This window comes from Mustelus asterias, chromosome 17, assembly GCF_964213995.1.
Source record: "Mustelus asterias chromosome 17, sMusAst1.hap1.1, whole genome shotgun sequence".
Classification (NCBI taxonomy): Eukaryota; Metazoa; Chordata; class Chondrichthyes; order Carcharhiniformes; family Triakidae; genus Mustelus; species Mustelus asterias.
Genome location: NC_135817.1, coordinates 67,975,634 through 67,998,795, shown reverse-complemented (window position 1 = coordinate 67,998,795; position 23,162 = coordinate 67,975,634). Strand labels below are relative to the sequence as shown.

At 42.2% G+C, this 23,162-nt stretch overlaps 1 protein-coding gene across 1 annotated transcript in view; it reads left to right on the top strand.

Annotated features, from left to right (window-relative positions):
- abi3bpa (ABI family, member 3 (NESH) binding protein a) overlaps positions 1-23,162 on the top strand; it is a 189,068-nt gene that overhangs the window by 30,385 nt on the left and 135,521 nt on the right. The window contains exons 8-18 of the mRNA XM_078232889.1: positions 446-586; positions 1,237-1,380; positions 2,704-2,847; positions 3,754-3,936; positions 5,106-5,255; positions 5,722-5,865; positions 8,610-8,759; positions 11,007-11,096; positions 11,764-11,904; positions 16,000-16,140; positions 18,114-18,260. Of these exons, the coding sequence (XP_078089015.1) occupies positions 446-586; positions 1,237-1,380; positions 2,704-2,847; positions 3,754-3,936; positions 5,106-5,255; positions 5,722-5,865; positions 8,610-8,759; positions 11,007-11,096; positions 11,764-11,904; positions 16,000-16,140; positions 18,114-18,260 (1,575 nt within the window). The remainder of the gene's footprint in view (positions 1-445; positions 587-1,236; positions 1,381-2,703; positions 2,848-3,753; positions 3,937-5,105; positions 5,256-5,721; positions 5,866-8,609; positions 8,760-11,006; positions 11,097-11,763; positions 11,905-15,999; positions 16,141-18,113; positions 18,261-23,162) is intronic.

The following is a 23,162-nucleotide window of genomic DNA, read 5'->3' as shown; positions in this document are numbered from 1 at the left end:
TGATAGGCCGAATGGCCTCTTTCTGTGCTGTATAATTCCTTACTTTAAATTTTATAAATTGCTTGGCTGTAATTAGTCTGCCAATTTATACTGGCTATACCATTATGATGTTTTCAGTATGATAAACATTTTTTACACAGTGAATGGAATTTCTTATCACATTGTATGAGACTTTTTGAATATTATCAAATTAATTAGTTAGCATATAGGTTTGTAGAGTTTAATATTGTATTCTCAATATTGGTCACATGACATTGTTCGCAAAGTATCAGTAACATAATCCATGTTTGTTTATAAATCAATTTAAAGTTACTGTAAAACAAAAAAGAATGTTCCACCTTGTAATGATGTTCAGCACTGTAAACGTCTTTATCAAAAGAACTAAGGTGTTATTTTTATGGAAGATTAAGCATTTTGTGTCTGGCTTCCTTCTTATTCCCAACAGACTACGAGGTGCCAACCTCTGACACTCACAATGTGTTCAATTCAGTCTCAGGCCATGAGCTGCCAGTCACTGACTTTCCATACATGTTCAGTCCAATCAAAGATTCTGAACCTGGCAGGATAGGAGAAAAAGAAGTTACAGGTACTTATGACAATATCTGTGCCTTAGAAGTGAACTCAGGAATAGAATAAATAATTGTGTACATGTTGAGATCAGTGCTGAAGTGTTAGGACACATGCTTCAGATTCTAAATCACAGTTTTACTATTAATGAAGTGTTCAGGTTAATTGTGTCTGAGGTGTATTTGATAGTTAATTCACTATGTCGCATGGAACTCATGCATGCCTGTTGCACTAAGATTATGAAATAAGCAATCCATTCTACTTTTAATGAAGCTTAAATACTTTGCTTCTGACTGTTGAATTATTTGGTCAACATGTTTACATCATTAAACTTAGAGTCTGTCCTTGCCTATAAGATGCCAGTCTGTCTCTTATGGTTACATTGTTGTGACATTTATTGGATGCTAATTAACTTTTATATAATAGAATCAATGTTGCTGCATGGAATGTCTGTCATATAACTATTATGTGAATCTTTTTGAATATTACTGAATCAATTAATTTTCTCACTTATATTCTGTTACTTTTGGAATGCATTTAATCATTATTCTAATGACAGAATACGACAACAGTGTCACATTGATGTCTGAGAATACAGGTATATTCATCAAAACAGCACAGGATTTTTTTCATGAGAGATTTTCTATCCGGATTCCTTCTTATTCCCAGCAGGCCATGAGGTGCAAACCTCTGACACTCGTAATGTGTTCAGTTCAGTCTCAGCCTATGAGCTTCCAGTCACTGACTTTCCATATGCATTCAATCCAATCCCAGAAACTGAACCTGTTAAGATAAGAAAGGATGACTTTAAAGGTATTTCTGACAATATTTTTGTCTTTGGTTTGAAATGGAATAAACAATGAATGCATGTTGAGGTTTGTGCTATGGTAAGAATTAGCTTGGGCACAATCTGTAGATTCTATTGTCACATCTTTACCGTTAAATGAGTGTTTGGTTTAGTTAAGTATGGGACCCATTCATTGTTGTTGCAAAACATATATGAAAATAGCAAACTGCTGCTTTTCTCCTGGATTTTATACATTTTGCCTGAGTTCATCATTTCACAATTCTACACATTGGCAACACTTGTGCCCATTTCACCACTCTGTCATCTTGAACCTATTACATTGTTTAGTACAAATTTTGTGTCATCAGTAAACTTTATAATGTTGCTTCCTACAGCCAAGTGTGGCTTATTTTTAAATATTGGAAAGAGTAATGGACCAAAAACTGACTGTTGGACAATATGACTGCTAACAGTTTGAAAATCCATTCACCATCACCCCTTCCTTTCTATCACTTTTGTCTTCATATCGCCACTTTCCTCTTAGCACTTCTGTCAAATGTCTTCCAAAAATCCAGGCATATAGTTACTGCTCTACTTTGACCTGTCTTCTTTGTTACCACATCAAAGAATCCAGTAAAGTTGGTCAGATACAATTAGTCTTTTGCAAAATCATGCTGGATCTTCTTGATTCACCCCTGCCTTTCTAAATGAAAGATTATTTTACTCTTTAATACTGGTTTTCAGTAACTTCCCCATTACTGATGTTAGGCTAACTGGTCTATAGTTTCCTGCATATTTCGAACTCTTTCTTGAACATAACCTTCACAACCTTCCAGTCTTCCTGCATTTCTCCTCTATCCAATGAGTGTTGAAAGATAGTGACCAGTATCTCTGCTTTTCTACTTTTTCTTCTTATTTTACACCCTACATCCCTCCTGTGATTCTCCATTGAAATTCACTCCTGTAAACGTTCTTACTAAATTACCTAATGTAAATATTCGTTTGAAGTATTTCTAAGCTTGATACCATAGGAAACCCACAGCTTAGATTCATAGTCACCCTGACCCTTGCTTTAAATGTCATTCACACATCCCACACATTTTAAAAATTTGGCAAGAATGTTACCAACAGAAAAATATTACATTTCTCAGGTTTTCTTGATTGTGGGAAACATATTGTTAGATGCATAATGTGAAATTATGATAGAATCCATTTGATAATAAAGGTAAAAGACCATTTATGTTTTAATGTAATGTTGTCCTTAAATCGAAAATATTCATTAATAAAACTCTGGAGTTATTTTCAAGAGTGCCTAAGAATGTTCTATTTGGATTCCTTTTTATCCCCAGCAGACCATGAGGTACCAACTCCTGACACTCATAGTGTATTCAGTTTAATCTCAGAATATGAACTTCCGGTCTCTGACACCCCGAATGTATTCAGTTCAATCCCAGAATCTGAACCTGCAGAGAAAGGAGAGAGAAAAGTTGCAGGTACTTCTGGCAATATTTCCGTCCAGAACATGAACTCCAGAATGGAGTAAATAATAATCAGTGCATGTTGAGGTTTGTGCCAAAGCAAGAGAAGATTCAGACACATGCTGTAGATGCTATGCCACATGTTTATAATGCACTTAAATTTGATAGCCAGTTCACTATCTTGCATGCAACTTGTGTTGTGGCACAAATTACATGGATTATATTATCCACTCCATATCTCCTGACTGTGCATTTTACTTCTTTCTTGGTTTCTTGAGTCAACACATCAGTATTTCATGGAGCTATGTGGCTATGCTTGGCTAAAAAGATGTCTGTCAACCTATCAAGGCTGCACTGTTGTGAAGTTTCTTATTGATAATTAGCTTTATGTGGTGGAAGCAATGTTACTGCATGGAGTATCTGTTATCATACCACTTTCCTATAAACCATTTGGAAGGCATTTATTATCATTGCACAAAGCATATAAAATGAGCACACTTCGCACATTTCATGGAGCTTAAGCATTTTGGTTATCACTGTTGGATTATTTGGTCAGCATGCTTATTTCATGAAGTTTAGCGACTGACCCTGGCTATAATGTGTCTCTCAACCTGCCATGATTATACTGTGAAGTTCTTTTGGATGGGATCATTATCTTTTACATAATGGAAGCAATGTTGTGCATGGATTCTTTATTGTTGTGTTTCTACAATAGGAATCTTTTAAAATAATATTGATTTAATTAATTTTCACACTGAGTGTAATTTAGTATTAAATGGAATGCATTATTATTTGCTATATTCGATTACTTGGGAATGCATTTAATTATTATTAAAATGACAGCATCCTATACCAGTGCTACATTACTGTCAAGAAATTCAAATGTACTTACCAAAATAACACTGGGATTATTTTCTGTAGAGATTAAGAATTTTCTATCTGGATTACTTCTTATCCCAGCAGACCATGAGGTGCGAACCTCTAGCACTCGTAATGTGTTCAGCTCCATTTCAGACTATGAGCTGCCTGTCACTGACTTTCCATATACATTCAATCCAATTCCAGAAGCTGAATCTGCTAAGATAGGGAAGGATGAATTTACAGGTACTTCTGACAATATTTGTGTCTTTGGTGTGAAATGAGGAACGGAGTAACCAATAATATATGCATGTTGACATTTATGCAACATTGACAATTAGTTTGAATACACTAAATAAACTGTACCACAGCATTACTGTTAAATGTATATTTGATTTAGTTGTGTGTTTAGTGTAACTGATAGTAAATTCATGGCTTTGCAAGGAACCCATTTATAGTTGTTGTACAAAGTATCTAAAATGAGCAATCTATTCTAATCTGATGGAATTGAAGCATTTCACTTATCTCTGCCTATGTATTTGCTTATTTCACGACATCTAAGCAGCATACATCAATCGGGACATCAAAGCATGGGTAGGTTAGAGATTTGCAAGCATGGTGGTGGAAATGACCACTTCAGATGTTTAGAGAGATTTGAGAAGCTGAGAGCCTTCTCCTCAGAGCAAAAAGGGTTAACAGGAAATTGAATAATTGTGTTGAAAATTCCAGGCAGTTTAATAGAGTAAAAATGGAGAAACAGTAACTAAAGAACACAGATCATAGAGTTTGTCATAGAGTCAGAGGTGATCTGGAGACAGTATTTTTTATGCAGTGATTTGTTGAGACCTAGAATGCACTACGTGAAAAGGTGGTGAATGTAGTTTCAAAATTTACTTTCAACAAGTATTTGGATCAGTCCTTGAAGAGGCAAATGCAGGACAATGGGTAAAGAGCCCTGGGGAATGAGACTGATTGGATAACTCTTTAAAGAACTTGGATAGATATGATGGGCCAAATAACGTCCTCCTCTGATGTCTGATCCCACAACACTGTTTTGCTATCATCTATCATGGCTTTACTACTGTGATATTTATATGTGATAAATATTTTTTATGTAGTGAAAACGTTGCCGAATGGAATGTTAGCTTTGTCATTTTTGCATGAAAATATTTGAATGTTATTAAGCCAATTATTCAATCTATTATCTCAGTGAGTTTAATATAGTGTGGAAAGTATTGTTTGTTGCACAATCTAGGGCTGCACTGGAATTCACTGAGAGTTATTATATTGAAAGAATCAAATCAATCATGCTGCTTTGCACTGTTGTCCTGTATTACAAATATATACATCAATACAACTGAGGTACTTTTATTTTTGTGAGAAGTTAAGAATTTTGCATCTGGCTTCTTTCTTAGCCTCAAAAGACCATGAGGTGCCAACCCCTGAAACTCGCAATGTGTTCAGTTTAATCTCAGACTCTGAGCTGCCAGTCACTGAATCTCCATGTGCGTTCAATCCAATCCCAGAATCTGAACCTGCTAAGATAAAAGAGAGTAACATTGCAGGTATTTCTGACAATATTTTTGCCTTGACAAACCACCACACAGCTCCTGGCATTTTGCTTATTTCTTTGGATTTTTTGGTTAGGACATTAATCTGAAGAAGTTTGGAGGCTGCCCTTGGCTACACAGTGCATGTCAACCTATCATTATTATATAGTTATGTAGTTCATTCGATGATAATGAAGTTTACGAAGTGAAAGCAATATTGCTGCATGAAGTGTCTGCTGTCAAACCACTTATTTATGAATCACTTTGACTAATATTGCATTAATTACTTTACATACTATAAGTATAATTTGGTATCATATGAAATGTATGATTATAGTTGGTTACATAGGCATTGATTGAAATGTGTATTTCAATGAGGCTACATTGATGTCCAGGAATACAAATATATTCATCTAAACAATACAGGGATAATTTGCACAGAGATTCTGAATTTTTATTAAGGCTTCCTTCTTATCACCAGCAGAACCTGAGGTGCCAACCTCTGACACTCGTAAGGTGTTCAGTTTCATCTCAAACAATGAGCTGCCAGTCACTGACATCCCTAATGTGTTCAGTCCAATCCCAGATTCTGAATCTGCTAACATAGGAGAGAAAGGCATTACAGGTACTTCTAACAATATTGGGTCTTTGGTGTGAACTCAGGAATGGAGTAAATGCATGTTGAGGTGTGTGCTACAATGACAGACAGTTGTGACAAATGTTGTAGAGGATACAGGTGGAACTTAATGTAACGAACGTGGATTCAGCCCACAGGTTGGACAACTGGTGTGAAATCCACATTGCTTCTGAAGGGGCTGCCCTAATTAAAGATTAATTACCACTCAGATTTTTAATTACGACCACAAGAAATGGAAACAGGAGTAGGCCGTTCGGCCCCTTGAGCCTGCTCTGCCATTCAATAGGATCATGGCTGATCCAACATTCCTCATGTCCACTTACCTGCTCTTTTCCTATAACCCTTGATTCCTTACTGATCAAAACTCTAGGAGCGGGATTTTCCAATTTTCCACGGACTTTTGCATGGTCTGCCCCCCAGCCTGCTACGATTCCTGTGGCGGGTGGTACAGGAAAATTTCCCCCTCGCAATTTCAGCCTTAAATATACACAAGGACTCTGCCCCTGCAGCTCTCTGTAGCAAGGAGTTCCTAAGACACACAACCCTCTGAGAGAAGAAATTCTTCCTCATCTCAGTCTTAAATTGGCACTCCTTTATTCTGAGACTCTGTCCTTTGGTCCTAGACTCTCCCACAAGGGGAAGCATCCTCACAGCATTTTCCCTGTCAAGCCCCTTAAGAATCCTGTATGTTTCAATGAGTTAACCTCTCAATCTTCTAAATTTCAATGAGTAGAGCCAACATTTCCTCAAAAGATAATCCCTCCATACCAGGGATCATCCTAGTAAACCTTCTCTGAACTGCCTCCAATATTTCCTTAAATAAGGGGATCAAAACTGCTCGCAGTACTCCAGATGTGGTCTCACTAGTACTTTATCTAGTTGCAGCAAGACTTCCCTACTCGTATACTCCAACCCCCTTGAAATACTGGCCAACATTCCATTAGCCTTCCTGATGTCCATTACCGGCAATGCCACTGGCTGCTGCTGGTATTGCATCCAGGGAGAGACTTAGGATTGCCGTGGGACCCAGGCAAGGGGTGTGTGAAGGCAGGATGGGGGTTGTAGGAGAGGAGGGTCATGGGGTTTGGAGGCGAGGGCAGGGCTGACTTATGGTGGCTACACCCCTTCCCAATGACAGGTACCTCAATTGGACACTAGGTCCTTTGAAATGGTAATCTGCCCCTCCAGAAGTTAATCAGACACAATTAACTTTAAACAAAATCATGCTGGATCTTCTTGATTCACACGTGCCTTTCCAAACAAAAGTATATTTTGTCCCTAACAATTGTTTCCAGTAACTTCCCACCACCAATGTTAAATTGACTGGTTTATAGTTTCCTAGTTTACCCCTCTCCGCTTACATTTGAATAGTGTAGAATATTAGTAACCATCCAGTTCTCTGCATCCGCTGAGGATCAAAAGATTGTGACCAATGCTTCTGTTACTTTACCTTTGCTTCTTTCAGCAACCACAGATGAATTATGCAGAATTTTGGATTATATGAAATGCATTATTAGGTATACAATATGTGCTTAAACTGGAATCCATTTAAAGTGATAATAATGAATATATGAGACCAATTGTACTGCAGCGCTGCAGAATAATGATGCTCAGTAAATCAAATGTCTTCATCAATATAATTCAAGTACTATTTTCAAGAGAGATTGAGAGTCTTGGCTTCCTTCTGAACCTCAACAGACCATGAGGTGCCAACTCCTGATACTCCAAATGTATTCAGTTTAATCTCAGAATATGATCTGATGGTCTCTGACACCCCTAATATATTCAGTCCAATCCCAGAATCTGAAACGGCAAAGATAGGAGAGAAAGAAATTACAGGTACTTCTGATAATGTTTCTTGGGTGTGAACTGAGGAATGGATTAAATATTCATATGCATGTTGAGGTTTGTACAAACTGACAGATAGTTGGGACACATGCTGTAGATGTTATGTCATACTTTTGCTGTTTTATTAGTAAGTGTTCAGTTTACTTATGTGCAAAACATTTGACAGTCTTTAATCTGTCTTGAATGGAACTCAATCATTCAGTGCTTCTAATAATATTTGTGCCTTGAATGTGAGTTCTGAAGCAGAATAAATAACTGTGTGCAAGTTGTGATCAGTGCTAAAGTGACAGAATGTTAGAGCACATGCTGTAGCTGCTGTGCTCCACTATTACAGTTACATAATTGTACTTCTGTGTAAAATGTATTTGATAGCCTGTACACTATATTGCATGGAACCCATTCATTCCTGTTGGACAACTATTGGATTTTCCCTGGAGCTAATGTATTTTGCTTCTCTTTGTTGGTTTATTTGGTTACCATGCTTGCTTCTTGAAGTTCAGAGTCTGTGCCTGGCTGCAAAGTTGCTGTCAACATTTTCTGACATTATTATTGTGAAGTTTATTGGATGATAATTATCTTTCATTTGTTTTTAACAATGTTAGTGCATGGGATATCTTTAGTCATATTAATCTTATAAGATTCATTTTGAACAATATTGAATTTATTAATTTACACACTGAGTATAATTTAATATTGTATGAAATGTATTATTAAATTTACAAAAATTGATTGCATTGGAATCACTTTAAAGCTATTCAATTGAAAAAGGATCAATTTTACAATGATGTTGTATTGGTGTCCAGTAATGAAAATTTATTAATCAAAACAATGCTGGAATTACTTTCACAAGAGATTAAGAATTTTGTATCTGGATTTCTTCTTAGCAGCAACAGACCATGAGGTGCCAACCTCTGACACTCCTAAGGTGTCAATTTTACTCTCAGACTATGAGCTGCCGGTCACTGACTATCCATATGTGTTCAGTCCAACCCCAGAGTCTGAACCTTCTAAGATAGGAAAGGATGAAGTTACAGGTACTTCTGACAATTTAATAAATGCATGTTGAAGTTTGTGCTAAAGTGACAGATAGTTAGGTCACATTCTTTAGATTCTATACCACATCTTACAGTAAATTGTTTTTGTTTTAGTTGTGTGAATAGAGTATTCGAAAGTCAGTGCACAGCTGTGCATGGTGATTATGCATAGCGATTGCAGAAAGTACATGAAATAGGCACTCTGCTGAGTATCTCCAGCAATTTATTTATTTGCTCAATCCTGCTAGATTACTTGGTCAAAAATGTTGGGCACCACAACTCAAGAATGTTATTGAGGCATTGGCGCAAGTGTAAAACTGCTTCGTTACAATGGAAGTAGAGATAAAGGCCGCAATTCTCCCAAAAATGTTTGAAGTGTCGAATTTGCAGCAAAACTGGTGCAAATCACCAGTTTTATCAATATAACTTTACATTCGAATCTCCCACACTCTGTGCAATGCAGAGGTCACAATCATAATTATAATTAAAAGCTCGGGAGCAGGGTTTATTCACACCGGAGGCTGACAGTTCTGAGCCTCTGCGCAAGCACAGTGGCCCCTATCTGTCAGCCTGCAGGTGCTGGCCAGCTCGATCACCGGCACCGTCATAGTGCTGTCCCTCCCGACACCCTCACAGCCTGATCACAGCCCTCACAAGCATTCCCGGGCCAGCCCCAAACCCCCCTCCTCCCCACCGTCCTGGAGCGCCCCAATCTCCAGCTCCCTGCTCCAGCTCCCTGTGCCCCAGCAGTGACGATCCTCTGCCCGCCCCCCCAGCAGACCACTTCCCTAGGCAGACCCCCCTGCCTTCCGCAGATCCCCCCTTCCAGCACACCCCAGGCTGACACCCCAGGCTGTCCCAGTAGCTGGACCCCCTCCAGCCCCAATTGATTCCAATGCAGATTGGCAGCGGGACCCCCAACCCGATGGATCGGCCCCTAGGCCCCATCCCCACCTGGCACCGCTCCCTAGGCCTCACCCCCTTGGCACTGCCCGATGAGCAGTGCCAAGGGCACTTTTCCTGTTGGGCAGTGCCAGGGGCCACAAATTGGCACTGCCCATGCCCAGGGGGCACCCCCCTGCTGCCTGACCCCATGGAAGGCCCTGATTGCCCCCCTTCACTCCAGCAGGGTCATCCCAGTAGTTCCCCGAAAGTGGGGAGCTAGTCATAACCCCACTGGTGTGAAATACACCAGACGGGGTGGGAGATGCTAATGGGTCCAGAAAATTCAGTCCCGGGCCCGCTAATCATATTAAAATAAGATTAAAAGCAGATACAAAGTACTTATCTTGTGTTCCCGACCAGTTTCTAGCGCGACTCAGGTGGCACCGGATATCCGACGCTGGGAGATGTGTGCATGGCAGGAACACACGCAATTCTCCCGGCCCACTGCACTAAAATATTAGCGTGGCAGGGTGGGAGAATTGCCCCCCACGACTTCAGAGCTTGGAAGGTGGGTTAGAGCAACGCAAGTTAAGGGGCTATTTCAAAATTCTGATTGGTTTAAATGGAGTGAATATGGAGAAGCTGTATCCACTGGCATTCGGGTCAGTAACCAATGGACACAAATGTGAGGTAACTTGCAAAATTACCAGAAATGACACGTAAATTTTTATTAACAGCGAGTTGCTATGATCTGCAAAACTGCCTGATAGGATGGTGGAAGCAGTTTCAATAGTAATTACAAAAGGGAATTGGATAAATATGTGAAGGTGAAAAATTAACGGAGCAATGGAGAAGGAGCAGGTGAATGACTCTAATGGGATAGCTGTTTTAAAGAGCTGGCACAGGCATGATGAATTGAATGGCCTTCTTTAGTACTGTATAATTCTAGGGAATTATACAGTACCAAAGCTCTGCACTTGGCTGTAGTGTCAATCCAGCTATCATACTTATAGTGTGGTGACATCTATTGGATAACTATCTTTTATGTAGGGGAACAATGTTGCCACGTGGAGTATGCTGCATTAGTGTTGCATGAAACATTTTGAATATTATTGAATCTATTCGTCAATGCATCATGTTGTGTAGAGTTTATTTGTATGAAAAGTATTATCAGTAGCACAAATCATGGTTACACTTGAATCTATTAAAGTTATTGCACAGAAAGAGTAAAACCAAATGTGTTGCGGTGCTCCATTGTAATGCATTCCAGTAATACAAATGTTTTCATCATCAATACAACACGGGGATTATTTTCATGAAAGATTAAGAATTTTGTGTCTGGCTTCCTTCTTATCCCCTCAGACCATGTGGTGCCTGTCACTGACACCCTTAATGTGTTCAGTCCAATCCCAGAATCTGAACCTGCTAACATAGAAAAGAAAGAAGTTACAGGTACTTCTGACAATATTTATGTCTTGGGTGTGAGCTCAGGAATGGATTAAATACGTCTATGCATGTTGAGGTTTGTGCTAAATGTTAGGATACATGCTGAAAATGCTATGCCACACTTTTACAATGTTTAATTTTCTCATGTGTAAAGTGCACTTGATGGCCATTAGTCTGTCTTGCATGGAACCCATTCATTGTTGCACAGATTATGAAATGAGCAATCCACTGCACATTCCATGGAATTTAGTATTTCTGCTCCACTTTGTTGGTTTATTTGATCAGCATTTTAATCTTTTGAACTTCAGAGACTGTGCTTGGCTTCAAGTGTGTGTCCATCAATCATAACTATCTTGTTATGAAGTTTATTGGTGGAAGCAATGTTACTGCATGGGGTGTCTTATGTCATTTTACTTTTTGTATCCACTTTTTTGAATGACATTGAATTAATTTGCACATTAAGTATAATTTATTATTTTACAAAATGTATTATGTGTACCATATTTGACCACAGTTAAATCATGCTGTTTCTGTTATAATGAAAGATTAAGATCAATTCTGCAACAGTGCTACATTAACGTCCTGTAAGCAACTGTATTCATCAAAGCAATCCATGGATTGTTTTCAGAAGAAATTAAAAATTTTGTATCTGGATTCCTTCTTATCCCTGCAGACTATGAGGTGCGAACCTCTGACATTCCTAACTTATTCAGTTCAATCTCAGACAATGAGCGGCCAATCACTGCCTCTCCATATGTGTTCAAACCAGCCTCAGTTTCTGAACCTGCTAAGATAGGAAAGAATAAAGTTACAGGTAATTCTGACAATATTTGTATATTTGATTTGATTCATTATTGTCATATGTATTGGAATACAGTGAAAAGTATTGTTTCTTGCATGCTATACAGACAAAACATACTGTTCATAGAGCACAGAGGGGAGAAGTAAATAAGAGGGTACAGAATGTAGTGTTATAGTCATAGCCATGGTGTAGAGAAAGATCAGCTTAATATATGGTAGTTCCAGTTTAAAGCCCGATGGCAGCAGGGAAGTAGCTGTTCTTGAGTCAATTGGTATGTGATCTGTATCTTTATACCGACGGAAGAAGATAGAAGAGAGCATGTCCGGGGTACGTGGAGTCCTTGATTATGCTGGCTGCTTTTCTGAGGCAGTGGGAAGTGTAGACAGAGTCAATGGATGGGAAGCTGGTTTGCATGATGAACTGGGCCATGTTCACAACCCTTTGTAGTTTCCTGTGGTCTTGGTCAGAGCAGGAGCCATACTAAGCTGTGATACATCCGGAAAGGATACTTTCTATATGCATCTGTAAAAATTGGTGAGAATCATAGCAGACATGCCAAATTTCCTTAGCCTCCTGAGAAAGTAGAGGCTTTGGTGGGCCTTCTTAATTGTAGCGTCAGTGTGGAGGGACCAGGATAGGTTGTTGGTGATCTGGACACCTAGAAACTTGAAGCTCTCAGCCATTTCCAATTCATCACCATTGATATAGATAGGGGCATGTCCTCCACTACGCTTCCTGAAGTCAATGACTATCTCTTTCATTTTACTGACATTGAGGGAGAGATTATTGTCATTGCACCATTTCACCAGATTATCGATTTCTTTCCTGTGCTCCATCCCATCATTGTTTGCAATCCGACCCACTATGGTGGTGTCATCAGCAAACATGAAAATGGAGTTGGAGTGGAATTTGGCCACACAGTCATGGGTGTATAAGGAGTATAGTAAAGGGGCTGAGTACACAGCCTTGCAGGGCACTGGTGTTGAGGATAATTGTGGAGGAGGTGTTGTTGCCTATCCTTACTGATTGCAATCTACTTTGCATGAACTCAGGGATAGATTGAGTGATTTAATTACCTGTTGAAGCTTGTGTTACAATGACACATATTTAGGACACTTGCCATAGATTTTATGCCATTGCATTACAGTTAGATAAGTGTTTGTTTCAGTTGTATGTTTAGTATATGTGATTGACAAGAAAATGGCCTTCTGTTAAAACCTTGTTTAGTTATTGTACAGTGTACATGGAATAAACAGTTTGTTGCATATCCCTTGGAGTTGAACCATTTTGTACATTTCTTTTCGGTTATTTGGTCAGCGTGCTTATTTCATAAAGCTTTACCTTCTTGAGGTCTGTTAGCTATTAAGGCCTTGGAGAGAGTGGAGAACAGATTTGTGAGACTATTTGCAGGAATGTCTATCCATCTATCATGGTTATATTGTTGTGAACTTTATTGGTGGAAGCAGTGTTACTGCATGAGGTGTCTGATATCTTATTAGTGTTGTGAAGACTGGAGAAGCTGGACAAATAAGGTTAAGGGGAAATAGAATACTTGTGTTCAATATTCTGAAGGATTCAGATGAAGTAAACAGGGAGATGTTTCTACTTCCAAAAGGGTCAGCAACTGAAGAACCAAAGTATGAGGTAATTTGTGAAAGAACCAAAGATCTTGTGAGGAGAGGTTTTCTACGTTATGATTCAGAATGTACTGCATGAAAGGGTAGAGAATGGAGTTTCCATTATAATTTTCAAAATAGATCCAGATAAATATTTTCTGTATGAAAATGTGAAGGGTTATATGGAAAGAATTGGGGAAATGAGACTAATTGGATCACTCTTTCAAAGGAACAACACCAGCCTGACAGGCTGAATAATTACCTGTGATATGTATGGCAGGGGCTTTTGTGCCTGCATTTGTTGCAAGCGCAAATGGCAGTGCAGGCACAAAATCTCATGAGAGCTTATCTTGTTTTCAGATATTCCTTGCCCCCCCCTCTGCAAGGCCAGTGACACAATAAGGTTCCCACCCAGGAAGATCGGAAAACTTGGGGACGATTCTCCCAAAAGCGCTGAATTGGTGGGAAAACTGTTCTAGATCACGACTGTTTTGTCAGTTCAACTTCTAACTCGAATCTCCCCATTCTGTGCACTGCAGAGGTCCCAATTGTGAATCTCATTAAAAACCCAAGGGGCACGGCCTATTCGCGCCAGAGTCTGACAGTTCTGGAACTCTGTGCATGTGCAGTGGTCCTGATCTGTTAGTCTCCCCATTTGCTGGCCAGCTCGATCACTGGCCAGCCCGGGACCCCGCAATGCTGCCCCTCCAGCCCCCACCACGGCCCAATCACGGCCCCACAATAATTCACAGGCCAGCCCTGACCCCCACCCCCCTTCACGGAGCGCATCGATGTCCAGCCCACCCTCTCCAGCAGTGCTGGTCCCCCCACCCCCCTCACCCCGGCAGCTCACCCCCTCCCCTGGGAGGCAGCCCCCCCCCCCCCCCCCCCCCAGCAGACCACCTTCCTCCCAGCCCGCCCCAATCGCTGCCCTCCCTCCATCCCAGACATGCCCCACCCACAATAGGCCTCACCCCCTTGGCACTGCCCGATGCCCAGTGGGCAGTGCCAAGGTGCCCCCTGGGCATGGGTACTTTGCCCTGGGCAGTGCCAGGAAGGACGGGCTGGCATTGTCAGGGTGCCTATGCCCAGGGGGCACCAGCCCCCGCCGCCCGACCCCCTGGGGGGCCCAATTGCCCCCCCCTTCATTCCAGCAGGGTCTCCCGCTAGTTCCCCGAACGTGGGGAGCAACTCTAAACGCCGCCAGAATGAAGTACACCTGGCGGGGTGGGAGATTCAATCAGGACTGTCAAGTTCCCAATAATGACATTTAAAACACATTTAAAATACATTTCAAAAAGATTCAAACAACTTACGTGGCTTCCCGTCGGTTTCCAGCGTGGTTTGGTCTCTGACTGTTCTCTGGCTCTGGGAGATGCATTTGCGTTCCCGTCACATGTGCAAATTCCAGAACAAGGCCGGCGACGCACATCTCCCAGCCCTACCCACCAGAAAAGTTGCAGATTGGGATGGGAGAATCGCCCCCCTTATTCCCATACGTTTAAATATAATTAGTGGGCTTCTCAACTGTATCATGCCCCCCCCCCCCACATTAAGAGTTTCCCCCTCGCAGGCATGACATCACGTTGACAAGGTTTACAACTGGTCTAAAAATTGTGAAAAAGGCAAAGGAAACCCGCCTGGGGTGGTACATGTGAGTATAGCCCCGAGGTAAGAAGAACATGGCCAGGCACTGCCACCCAGCACTTCCTGTGAGTAACAGTGTCAAGGGGCAGTGTCCAGGGACACTCCAGGGAGCTCCATTAGCAAAGGATTCCTCTTATCCACTGAAGGTGTGTTTCCCTGTGTCTAGAAGGGTGATCACTGGGGATGGGTATCCCATGTGCATGTGGTTGGGAGGCTTCGTGAGAGTAGTGGAGGATTCATTTTTATTGGTGATCAGATTTCGCTTTAAAAAGGGTGCCGCAATATTGGCCCCACCCTGCCAGCATAATGGCATGGGCCACGCCTCCATTTCTCTTCTACACAGCGTGCTGCACAGTGTGGCGAGAAAAGCCAGCTGTGCAGCCAGTGAGCTGAACGCCAATTTTCTCGCCTCAGCCAGCACGCTGTGCAGAGAATGGAAAAACTCCATCCATGATTTTATGATGTTTGACACTGTGGTTGATTGGAAAGAGTCTGTCAACGTAACATGGCTGTGAAGTTTATTGGATGAGAAATATCTTTTACATAGTGGAAATAATTAAGTCATCTGGATTGTCTGAGTTAGCACAATTGTATGAAACATTTTAAATATTGAATTAATTGGTCAATATATTAAGTTATGTATAGTTTAATATTGTAATAAAAGCATTATTTTTCTCACAATTCATAGTTCCATTTGGCATTATAATTGAAGAATATACCAATGTGCCTCATTGCTACATTGTAATGGTGACTGGTAATATGAATGCATTCATCAATACAACTTGGATGTTATTTCCACAAACAATTAAGAATTTTGTATCTGGCTTCCTTCTTATTCCTGCAGATCATGAGGTGCTAGCCTCTGACACTCGTAATATGTTCAATTTAATCTCAGACTATGAGCTGCCAGTCACTGACATCCCTTATGTGTTCAGTCTGATCCCAGAGACTGAACCTGCTAAGATAAGAGGGAAAGGAGCTGCAGGTACTTATGACAATATTTGTGCCTTGAGTGTGAGCTCAAGAGTAGAATGAATACTTGCTTGCATGTTGTGAATGGTGCTGTAGTGACAGACTGTTCCATGACAGAAGTGGCATACTGTAGCTGCTATGCTACAATTTTACAGTTAAATGAGAGTTCAGTTTGCTTGTCTGTAAAGTGTGTTTAATCGTCGGTCAGCTATCTTGCATGGAATCCGTTCATTCCTGTTGCACAAGGTATTTGAAATGAGCAATCCATTGCATATCTGCTGGAGGTTAAGCATGTTGCTTCTCTCTGTTTGATTCTTTGGTAAGCACGCTTGTTTCATGATGTTTAGTGTCTGTCCTTGACTGTAAAGTGTCTGTCTAGCTGTTATTACTGCGTTGTTGTGAAGCTTCATGGAAGATAATTGGAAGAAAAATGATAGGAATTGTATAGGCCCTGTTATTTTAGATATGGGGTGGGGGTTTAGGGAAGTTTAGATACTGCAGGCCACTCATGAGGTCAGCTCTCCCGCTTTCTGACACCATCCTGCTTCCGTGCACTTTCGCTAGTGGGTGGCTCCCAGGCAGATCTATCCCAGGAGACGATCCACCCGGCAGCAACATGTAACCATTTTGTTAAAAAAAGTCTTTCGTGGAATATGGCTGTTGCTGGCAAGGCCAACATTTGTTGCTCATTCCTAATTGTCTTTGAACTGAGTGACTTGCTATGCCATTACAGAGGGCAGTTTAGAGTAAATCGCATTGTTGTAGATCTGCTTTCACATGTAGACCAGACAAAGTAAGGATGGTAGATTTCCTTCCCTCAAGGATACTAATGGACCAGATCAGGCTTTACAATGACCGATTATAATTTCATAGTCACCATTACTGAGACTAGCTTTATATTCTCGATTTTATTAATTGAATAAAAATTCCATCAGCTGCCATGGTGGGATTTGAACCTATGTCCCCAGAGCATTAGCCTAGGCCTCTGGATTACTAGTCCAGTGATATTGGCCGGGAACATGCTGGCTATTCATGCCAATGGGATTTTCTGGTCCTGCCAACGGCACAACCCCGTTATGGGTTTCCCAGCAATGTGGGGTGTATTCAATGGGAAATCCCATTGACAGCAGTGTGACCAGAAGATCCCACCGCTGGTCAACAGCATGTTGCTTCTCCCCACGAGAAACACGGTGTAGGGAGGCCAGAAAATTCCCCCCGCCCCTTATTATCTCTAGGCCACCATCTCCCTAGAGGCTGTTTATAAGAGTAATTGTCCATTAATTTATCCATTGCAGTGGGATCTAATAAACAGTGCACAGATTCCCTGTTCCAGCAGGTGATAGGAGGCAGATTTGCAGCAGAAAGTTGGACTTGGTAATTTATAAGACTATTGAAGAGCAAACGGCAAGGCTGCCGTCTGCCCAGGAGAGTACTGTCTCTGGTAGCCATATGCGGTGAACATTTCATCCTTTCCACAATTGCTCATGAAGGCTGCAGTGCCTCCCTGCGGCTCCACTGCCTGGCCCTCTGGGATGTTCCCACTGGTCACACATTGGGAGATGTTGGATTCCATTAGAATAGGCCCTGCACTTCTGCTGCCGGATCCCACAGCTGTTAATGAGATGCAAGTTCGGAGGTGGCCTTATCACCTACCGCCTCTGGAACATTCTTCCTGTTGGTCCACCTCACATCCATGTGGGGGTCAGCACCCAGAAATTGTTCTGGCCTGGGATTATTTTCTATGCTTGAAATATTCTGGTCAGTGTTGCTGCATGGAGTGTCTGTTGTCTTATCTGAATCATGTTGGATAATAATTAACTTACATGCTGTATAATTTAGTAATATCTGAAATGTATTACATGTAATATATTTAGTTACATTGGAATCAATTTATTTTATTGAAATGAAAACATGAGATCAATTCTATAAGGTATTATTTCCATGAGAGACTAAAATCCTTGTATTTGGCTTCCTTCCTATCTCCAGCAGCAAACCATGAGGTGTCAACCTCTGAAGCTCCTAACTTGTTCAGTTTAATCTCAGACCATGAGCTGCCGGTCACTGACACTCCATATCTGTCAAGTCCAATCTCAGAATCTGAACCAGCTAAAATAGGAAAAACTGAAGTTACAGGTACTTCTGACAATATTTGTGCCTTGGATGCGAAGTCAGCAAATAATAATAAGATTTGTGATACAGTGAAAGCTTGTTTGTATATTTGCACAAGCTGTCACATATTTACACTTAATTAAGTGTTTAAATAGTCACTTGGCAGTAAAGAACATGAATATTGCTGAGAAAAGATGCTGTCAATGCTTTTCATCTTGCACTGAGGACAGATTTGCAAGAATACCAATCCAAAGTGAGCAGCAATTCATACTGCATGAGAAAAGAGTGCTCACTGGTTGGCAAGTGGACTCTGATTGGAAGAGGCGTTGCTTTGGAGAATATATCAGGAGCAGTTAACTGCCAAGCTTTTGTTTAAATTCAAACCAGGCAAATCAATTGGTCAATTCACTGCTATGGGGAATGACCAGGGATTGGCTAACCCCCAAGCTTTTGTTTATTTGAAAAAGGCTCAATTCACATACAAGCACTTTCTGTTTACAAAGGCTAGGGCCCTGTGTGTCTATATGTTGCTTCTAGAAGGGTAAGTGAGCCATACTGTGAGCCCGACTGATAGTCTCAAGTTGGTTGTCAGTGCAATTCTTAGCACAATCAGGATTGTTTAGCAAGTGCTGTCCAATCGCAGAATCATATCTAATGTTGAATGCCATGGCCTGAATTACGTGCTGAGACAAACTCAGTGCTGATGAAGTAGGAAGGAAGAGGCTATGCACCAGGACCAGTAAGGGTGTGAACGGGAGTTTAAATGGAGCTCCCTGAGGCTGGCAGTCTGTTCAAGAGCCTCATGGAGCTGATTTGAAAATCAAATTATTTGACTCATTAATTTAGTTATTGTGCTGTTACAATCTGCAGTTTGTCACTTGTACCTGGAGCCCGTGCCAGGCAGGATAGAAATGCCCAGAGCCAGTCTGCCCCCCACTTTTCCGATGAGTGCCTGCAAGTTTTTTTGGAGGCAGTCAGTGCACAACGTGGCATCTTCTGCCATGAGATGGTAAGAGGAGACTATCTCACGTGATTAAAAAAACCTGGAGAGAGGTGGCAAGTCTGGTCAGCAGGCATGATGTTGTACATAAGATCTGGATCCTGTGCAGGGAAAAAGTTTAATGACCTTCTACACTCTGCCAAGGTGAGTACTGAATCTTGGATAGATGCCTTTGTGAATGGCAGCACTTGTTGGTGCTCTGATGTGAAGTGCAGAGCATAAAGTGGCTCATAATCCTGTGCCTTGATTGACTATGGCTGGCATGTATGTAAGGCTAAAATGCAACAGGTATTGAGATCCCAAACCACCTTTTAAGTCAAGCATTGAAGATGACATGCAAACACGGAGCCAGGTGCATAGATCATGTAGAGACAGGATCATGGAGGAGGATAAGAGTCCAGTGGATAGCGAAGTGATTGGGGGAGAGTATCAGAGATGTAGGGCAATGGTTGTAAGGCTGACATGTGAAATCCACATTGTTCGTCCATTCAGAAGTCTTTGCTCAGCCAGATGTCTATTCTGAGAAGCAACCCGACTTCATGCACTCTGAGTGTGTTATGCTATTTTGAGACTGATTTTCTTTCTTCCTCCCTCAGATGGGACATCATCACGACCCCTGATGGGTCCCAATGACTCTCCCTTGACTCCGAAGATAACCTGCAGCCAGATGCACCCGTGTCACATCTTCCATTTATATCATGCACCAGTGCAGATACAGGCACATTGATGGGCGTATGCATTTTAGAACCGAAGGTAGTGCACACTGATGAAGGCAGGTCACACTTACCTGAGGAGTTACTGGAGGCAGAGAGTCCCCAGTGCTCTGGATTGCTGGAGACCAGGATGATGCTGAGCCGAAGGCAGTTGATGAGCTTTTAGATTCTCCATCAAGCGACAGATGCTAGATGTCCAATAGGATGAGCATGAAGATCTGGCAGAAATCCCTGAGGCTCTGCGTGCCATGATCTCAGTGTTGGAGGAATCCATACAGTGTGACCACAGCATTGGCCCAGATCTCTGAATGTGCAACTTCCTCCATTAAGAGGGTGGTGACTGTCATGGAAAAGCAGCTTCAGGAACTCAGTTAAGGCTTTCTGGGGTTGCATTCAGCCCTCAAGCCCACACATTGGCAGTGACCAATGTTTGATGGATGAGGCAATACTTGGCTGCAGTCCTTGGGCATCTCAGTGGCATCATCAGGCACCTTTTCAGTGGATAGCCTTTGTATCCCAGGAGCCAGCTATCCAAGTGTGCAGGAGCAATGAACAGCCTTGGCAGCTGGGAGTGACGGAACGTGTAGGCATCTTAGCATCTTCCTGATTATCTGGCATAAACCTGCGCTATCTGACTTTTGTTGTCACACATAATCTGGATGTTTAGAGAGTGGAAACTCTTTCTAATGACACAGGCACCTGGTTCCCCTTCTGGCGCTTTTATGGGCCCATGTGTACAGTCAATGGCTTCCTCTGCCTGGCCAGCTTTGTCAGTCTTGAAATGAATGAATAATGCTGCATCTGTGATCAATTTGATGCAGTTATGGAAGTGGATTGCAAGAGGTCCACACAAATCTCCCACTAACCCCTGGAAAGAACCAAAGGGATAAAATTTCAGGGTCACTCTCTCCTTCAGAGCCACTGGCACAGTGTGGCTACCTACACGGTTGGAGGGACGTTTGGGGCTGATCATTACACAGATAGGGTATCTCTAGAGAGGCAGACCCTTCTTTTCATGTCAAGGTAGCATGATTACTCCCATAACACTCTAATCTGTGGGTAATGGCATCTTCTCTGGAGCTTTCTGCTTTGCAGTTCCAGCTAGCCGTCCATTCCTTTTGGTTGCATCTCTTGGCCCATACGGGTGATTCTGGGATGGTGCCTGTGGACAATTGGTCTCCACTCCCTTCTGACCCTCTCTTCTGAGAAGGAGGCCTCTCTGGCAGAGTACGCACTTCCCATGTTTGATGCACAGGTTTCCACGTTGAAGGGACCCTTCTGCAGAAAGCCTCTGCAAATACTTAGAAATCAGAGAATTTTCCAAAACACCACAAAAACGCCAGAAACCATTTCTAAACCAACTACAGACAACTCACAACAGAACTCCTAGCTCCTCACCTTACCAATATCTTCTAAGCCTTTTATCCCACCCTGGATGTAGAAAGAATGAAAAATGTGAAGGCTGATTGGCACCAAGTGTAAAGCACAGGAACCACTCAAAGTCGCTGTCAATTCGTCTTTAATTGGGGTTAATTGGCCCTTTAACTATGGGCAGGCATGGCTCTGACTTCTGTTCACACCGCCAACCAAAATATTGCCAGGTATTGCAATGATGTTGGGACCCCTTCCCAACATCATCACGCCTCATTTTGTGACTATTCATGTCTACTGTGTGCCTGCTCAATGAGCTTATAATTCTGGCCTTTGTTTTGAGCTTTTCACAGTCAGAAGTCTCACAACGCCGGGTTAAAGTCCAACAGGTTTATTTAGTAGCAAAAGCCACTAGCCTTCGGAGCGCTCGCTGCTCCTTCATCAGGTGAGTGGGATTTCAGTTCACAAATAGGGCATATAAAGACACAAACTCAATTTACAAAATAATGGTTGGAATGCGAGTCTTTACATGTAATCAAGTCTTAAAGGTACAGACAATATGAGTGGCGGGAGGGTTAAGCACAGGTTAAAGAGATGTGTATTGTCTCCAGCCGGGACAGTTAGTGAGATTTTGCAAGCCCAGGCAAGTCATGGGGGTTACAGATAGTGTGACATGAACCCAAGATCCCGGTTGACGTCATCCTCATGTGTGTGGAACTTGGCTATCAGTCTCTGCTCAGCGACTCTGCGCTGTCGTGTGTCGTGAAGGCTGCCTTGGAGAACGCTTACCCGAAGATCAGAGGCCGAATGCCCGTGATCACTGAAGTGTTCCCCAACAGGAAGAGAACACTCTTGCCTGGTGATTGTCGAGCGGTGTTCATTCATCCATTGTCATAGTGTCTGCATGGTCTTCCCAATGTACCATGCCTCGGGACATCCTTTCCTGCAGCGTATCAGGTAGACAATGTTGGCCGAGTTGCAAGTGAATGTACCATGTACCTGGTGGATGGTGTTCTCACAGTGAGATGATGGCATCCGTGTCGATGATCCGGCACGTCTTGCAGAGCTTGCTGTGGCAGGGTTGTGTGGTGTCATGGTCACTGTTCTCCTGAAGGCTGGGTAGCTTGCTGCGGATAATGGTCTGTTTGAGGTTGTGTGTTTGTTTGAAGGCAAGAAGTGGGGGTGTGGGGATAGCCTTGGCGAGATGTTCGTCTTCAACAATTACATGTTGAAGGCTCCGGAGAAGATGTCGTAGTTTCTCCGCTCCGGGGAAGTACTGGACGACGAAGGGTACTCTGTCTGCCGTGTCCCGTGTTTGCCTTCTGAGGAGGTCGGTGCAGTTTTTTGCTGTGGCGCGTCGGAACTGTCGTTTGATGAGTCGAGCGTCATATCCTGTTCTTATGAGGGCATCTTTTAGAGTCTGGAGGTGTCTGTTGCGATCCTCCTCATCTGAGCAGATCCTGTGTATACGGAGGGCTTGTCCATAGGGGATGGCTTCTTTAACGTGTTTAGGGTGGAAGCTGGAGAAGTGGAGCATCGTGAGGTTATCCGTGGGCTTGTGGTACAGTGAAGTGCTGAGATGACCGTCCTTGATGGAGATGCGTGTGTCCAAGAATGCAACCGATTCCGGAGAGTAGTCGATGGTGAGTCTGATGGTGGGATGGAACTTGTTGATGTCATCATATAGTTGCTTCAATGATTGTTCACTATGAGTCCACAGGAAGAAAATGTCATCGATATATCTTGTGTATAGCATCGGTTGAAGGTCCTGTGCAGTGAAGAGGCCTTGTTCGAACCTGTGCATGAAGATGTTGGCATATTGAGGTGCGAATTTGGTCTCCA